This window comes from Oncorhynchus tshawytscha, unplaced genomic scaffold (genome assembly GCF_018296145.1).
Source record: "Oncorhynchus tshawytscha isolate Ot180627B unplaced genomic scaffold, Otsh_v2.0 Un_contig_1432_pilon_pilon, whole genome shotgun sequence".
NCBI classification, from domain to species: Eukaryota; Metazoa; Chordata; class Actinopteri; order Salmoniformes; family Salmonidae; genus Oncorhynchus; species Oncorhynchus tshawytscha.
In genome coordinates, this window is record NW_024609775.1 from 415001 (window position 1) to 420362 (window position 5362).

The 5362-nt window shown below is 45.2% G+C and overlaps 1 protein-coding gene across 4 annotated transcripts in view; it reads left to right on the top strand.

Annotated features, from left to right (window-relative positions):
- LOC121845828 (transcription elongation regulator 1-like protein) overlaps nucleotides 1-4664 on the top strand; it is a 218637-nt gene extending 213973 nt beyond the window's left edge. For 3 of the 4 annotated variants that reach the window (XM_042317885.1, XM_042317882.1, XM_042317883.1), the window contains 3 exons: nucleotides 2593-2751; nucleotides 4172-4256; nucleotides 4539-4664. In XM_042317885.1, coding sequence (XP_042173819.1) covers nucleotides 2593-2728 — 136 coding nt within the window. In that variant the 3' untranslated portion in view covers nucleotides 2729-2751; nucleotides 4172-4256; nucleotides 4539-4664. The remainder of the gene's footprint in view (nucleotides 1-2592; nucleotides 2752-4171; nucleotides 4257-4538) is intronic. The other variant, XM_042317884.1, reaches the window with a different exon arrangement.
- Nucleotides 4665-5362: the final 698 nt, after the last annotated feature.

Below are 5362 nucleotides of genomic sequence, written 5' to 3' on the forward strand. Positions count from 1 at the left end.
GTGAGAACACCTTTATTTAACCAGGTAGGCTAGTTAGTTGAGAACACCTTTATTTAACCAGGTAGGCTAGTTGAGAACACCTTTATTTAACCAGGTAGGCTAGTTGAGAGAACACCTTTATTTAACCAGGTAGGCTAGTTGAGAACACCTTTATTTAACCAGGTTTGAGAAACCTTTATTTAACCAGGTAGGTAGGAACACCTTTATTTAACCAGGTAGGCTAGTTGAGAACACCTTTATTTAACCAGGTAGGCTAGTTGAGAACACCTTTATTTAACCAGGTAGGAGTTGAGAACACCTTTATTTAACCAGGTAGGCTAGTTGAGAACACCTTTATTTAACCAGGTAGGCTAGTTGAGAACACCTTTATTTAACCAGGTAGACAAGTTGAGAACACCTTTATTTAACCAGGTAGGCAAGTTGAGAACAAGTTCTCATTTACAATTGTGACTTGGCCAAGATAAAGCAAAGCAGTTTGATAGATACAACGACACAGAGTTACACATGGAGTAAAACAAACATACAGTCAATAATACAGTATAAACAAGTCTATATACAATGTGAGCAAATGAGGTGAGAAGGGAGGTAAAGGCAAAAAGGTCATGGTGGCAAAGTAAATACAATATAGCAAGTAAAACACTGGAATGGTAGATTTGCAGTGGAAGAATGTGCAAAGTAGAAATAAAAATAATGGGGTGCAAAGGAGCAAAATAAATAAATAAATAAAATACAGTAGGGAATGAGGTAGTTGTTTGGGCTAAATTATAGGTGGGCTATGTACAGGTGCAGTAATCTGTGAGCTGCTCTGACAGTTGGTGCTTAAAGCTAGTGAGGGAGATAAGTGTTTCCAGTTTCAGAGATTATTGAGATTTTCTGAATATCATGTCATGGCTGAGCGATAGTTAGCCATACCAATGAAATATGATATCATATAACAGGACAAGTCACCACCAGATAATACCAGGAAGTAAAGCTTCACAATTCATTTGATATGGTTGAGCGTGAAGACATATTGAATTATCCCAGGGATTCATAGACTGTAGCAGCTGTTAATACTCCTCCTGTGGCTTTAAGGAGGAAGAGCTCTGAAGTGATGCACGACGACAACAGGAACAACTCTGCCTCAGAAACCATCAACTGGAAATACATCAACTGTTAGGTTCTAGCACTTTCTATAACATGTTATGTCAGACTAAGTGACAGATAACTACAGTGGTTATATTCCTATTACTACATAGAGCATATATTCATCAACGTATTTCTTATTTACATTATGTCACTGTATAATATACAAGTATATAATCATATATGCCATTTCAAACACACTTTTATTCAAAGTGACTTACAGTAGCGCGTTCGTACATGTTCTTATGGGTAGTCCCAGCTGGTAGGTCCAGCAGGTAGGTCCAGTGGGAGGTCCAGTGGGTAGGTCCAGTGGGTAGGTAGGTAGAGCGGTAGGTCCAGTGGGGAGGTCCAGAGGGTAGGTCCAGTGGGTAGGTCCAGTGGGTAGGTAGAGCGGGTAGTCCCAGCTGGTAGGTCCAGCGGGTAGGTACAGTGGGTAGGTAGAGCGGTAGGTCCAGTGGGGAGGTCCAGGTGCAGTGGGTAGGTCCAGTGGGTAGGTGGAGCGGGTAGTCCCAGCAGGTAGGTCCAGTGGGGAGGTCCAGTGGGTAGGTGCAGTGGGTAGGTCCAGTGGATAGGTGGAGCGGGTAGTCCCAGCAGGTAGGTCCAGAGGGTAGGTCCAGTGGGTAGGTCCAGAGGTTAGGTAGAGCGGGTAGTCCCAGCTGGTATGTCCAGCGGGTAGGTCCAGTGGGTAGCTAGAGCAGGTAGGTCCAGTGGGGAGGTCCAGTGGGTATGTCCAGTGGGTAGGTAGAGCGGGTAGTCCCAGCAGGTAGGTCCAGAGGGTAGGTCCAGCTTGTAGGTCCAGTGGGTAGGTCCAGTGGGTAGGTAGAGTGGGTAGGTCCAGTGGGGAGGTCCAGTGGGTAGGTCCAGTGGGTAGGTCCAGTGGGGAGGTCCAGTGGGTAGGTCCAGTGGGTAGGTCCAGTGGGTAGGTCCAGTGGGGAGGTCCAGTGGGTAGGTCCAGTGGGTAGGTCCAGTGGGTAGGTCCAGTGGGTAGGTCCAGTGGGTAGGTCCAGTGGGTAGGTAGAGCGGGTAGTCCCAGCTGGTAGGTCCAGAGGGTAGGTCCAGTGGGTAGGTAGAGCGGGTAGGTCCAGCAGGTAGGTCCAGTGGGTAGGTCCAGCAGGTAGGTCCAGTGGGTAGTCCCTCCTTCTCCCCAGATCATTTCCTGTAATACTGTTGTTTATCATGTCATAGAATACTTCTGGTTCTGCCCTCCCCAGATGTGTGTTTAGAATGTTATTATTATTATTGCAGAGTGACGTTTGAAGGGTTCAGAGAGTGGAGCATCAACTTTAAAAATAAAGTTAAGACCTGACAGATGCAGCATACTAACCCTACTCTAGTCTACAAAACACATTTATTCTTGACAGGCAAACACCATCTCAGCTATCTTGCGTTGAACACACCAGTTGGGAACCGGACAGGCATTACTAATTCAACTCTCATCCTTACATTATTATGATCGTTTCTCCTCAGGTGTGTGGTGTGGACGGGGGGACGACAGAGTATTTTTCTTCAACCCAACGATACAGCTCTCTGTTTGGGATCAGCCAGTAGATCTGAAGGACCGTGGAGAGGATCTCAACAGGATTATAGAAGATCCTCCACATAAACGCAAAAAGGATTCTTTGTCCAGTAAGTTTGTGGTAATTCTTCCCCGTTGGCTTGTCTTCATCCCGCCGTTTAGTTGGGCCTCGTTAGGACTCTTCTAAATGTTAAAGCGGGTATTTACCAGGCCGTGGCTTTAGATGGAACCGAGAAGCTCATTATCAGTCCGCTATTTTTCTAATGATGTTAATAAACATGTTTTTTTAATGATCTGTTAATACGGAGGCCAATAAAATGGCCTGATATACTAGATCCTACATACAGTGTCTCAGTTCCATTGCCTGTCGATCACAGACTACCAGAGGATCGTGATGTCTCTGTTCATTGAAGGAGATGATCACGAATGGAACGTGGAACCTTTAGGATGTCAAACCATCTCATGGTTGCATTTTAAATGGCACCCTATTCCCTATGGGCCCTGGTCCAATGACACACTATTCCCTATGGGCCCTGGTCCAATGACACCCTATTCCCCATGGGCCCTGGTCCAATGACACACTATTCCCTATGGGCCCTGGTCCAATGACACCCTATTCCCCATGGGCCCTGGTCCAATGACACACTATTCCCTATGGGCCCTGGTCCAATGACACACTATTCCCTATGGGCCCTGGTCCAATGACACTATTCCCTATGGGCCCTGGTCCAATGACACCCTATTCCCCATGGGCCCTGGTCCAATGACACACTATTCCCTATGGGCCCTGGTCCAATGGCACACTATTCCCTATGGGCCCTGGTCCAATGACACACTATTCCCTATGGGCCCTGTTCCAATGACACCCTATTCCCTATGGGCCCTGGTCCAATGGCACACTATTCCCTATGGGCCCTGGTCCAATGACACACTATTCCCTATGTGTCCTGGTCCAATGACACACTATTCCCTATGGGCCCTGGTCGAATGACACCCTGTTCCCTATGGGCCTGGTCCAAAGAAGTGCACTATATAGGTATTAGGGTCCCATTTGGGATGCACACCATCTCTTTTGTGTTCTACTAGAATAGATCATAGGGAAGTCCTGTGTGTGGCTGGCTCTGTAAATATTGGATTACATTGGATCTTGTCAGCGATGATATCTCCCCGGACTAGATTTCCCAGAGGTCGGGTTGTCTTTATTGATTTAGTCTTATTGCAGTTACCAGCTGATTATGTATCGATGACCTTATACCTGAACCTCACTGTTCCAACAAAGCATGTCTGGCAAATTAACTTTGGTAAATATGTGGACAACCCCCGATGAACTGAACATTGACTTATGGCTGATAAGACGGTGAGCAGTAATGCTACTCTAGTCGGATAGGTTCTCTCACAGTGGTTTTTAATGACCAATTATATGAAGACGGAGTCCATTGAAAAAGGATGTTTGTTACACTATGCGTCTGTTGGAGTCCACTCGAAAAAAGGATGTGTGCTACGCTTCTGTCTGTGTGTCCGTTATCTCAGCAGAAGACGGTTCTAACTCTCCGTCTGCCGATGACGATGATGTTGATGATGAAGATGAACATTATTCAAAAACCAAGAGGAACAAGTGAGTGTCAAAGTTCCCCCCCCCACCATCTTAACCATACTCATAGTTTAACATTACAATGATACTTCTCTACAGAATAATAATCTCATTTTGAAGTATTTTTTTGTAAAAAAATAATAATAATAAACAACACTGTACTGTACAAATACCACTGTACAGCACAGTAGCCTAGTTTTGACCCAAGCCTTTTGGGCCCTGGTCAAGAGGAGATCACTATCTAGGGAATAGGGTTTCCTTTTGAGATACATCCTAGAACTGATTGTATGTTTCTGTCCTCCTCAGACTGGAGGAACCTGCGGATGGTAATGAGGACCTGAGAGAGAGGGCAGGCGCAGAGACATGTGACTCTCCCCCCCATCGGACAGTTCTACCCTTAGGGCTCCGCATCACACACTTCAGGGACATGCTCCTTGAAAGAGGGGTAAAGGCATATTGAACAGAGTACAAAAAATCGAATGCACTTTAGGCTGCGTTTTGACCAATCACGTCAGATGTTTTTCAGACGTGATCTGATTGGTCAAAAGATCAATTGGTGAAGAAAAAAAAACGCAAGATTTGGGCTGCCTGTCTAAATGCAGCCACAGAGACGGACCTAGATTCTAACAGTTATCCATGAGGAAGGAATTTAAACCATACTTTTCAAAGTGGCAATATGGGGACTCAAATCCCTGTATTGCAACTAATCATCAAGGGACACAGGGACCAGCAACTGCAAAGGCAGCAAAAACTAAATGATGAAAAGACCTACATCATGTAACAGGTTGGATGAATGATAGAATGATCTACATCATGTAACAGGTTGGGTGAATGATGGAAAGATCATGTAACAGGTTGGGTGAATGATGGAAAGACCTACATCATGTAACAGGTTGGGTGAATGATGGAAAGACCTACATCATGTAACAGGTTGGGTGAATGATGGAAAGACCTAACATCATGTAACAGGTTGGGTGAATGATGAAAAGACCTACATCATGTAACAGGTTGGGTGAATGATGGAAAGACCTACATCATGTAACAGGTTGGGTGAATGATGGAAAGATCTACATCATGTAACAGGTTGGGTGAATGATGGAAAGATCTACATCATGTAACAGGTTGGGTGA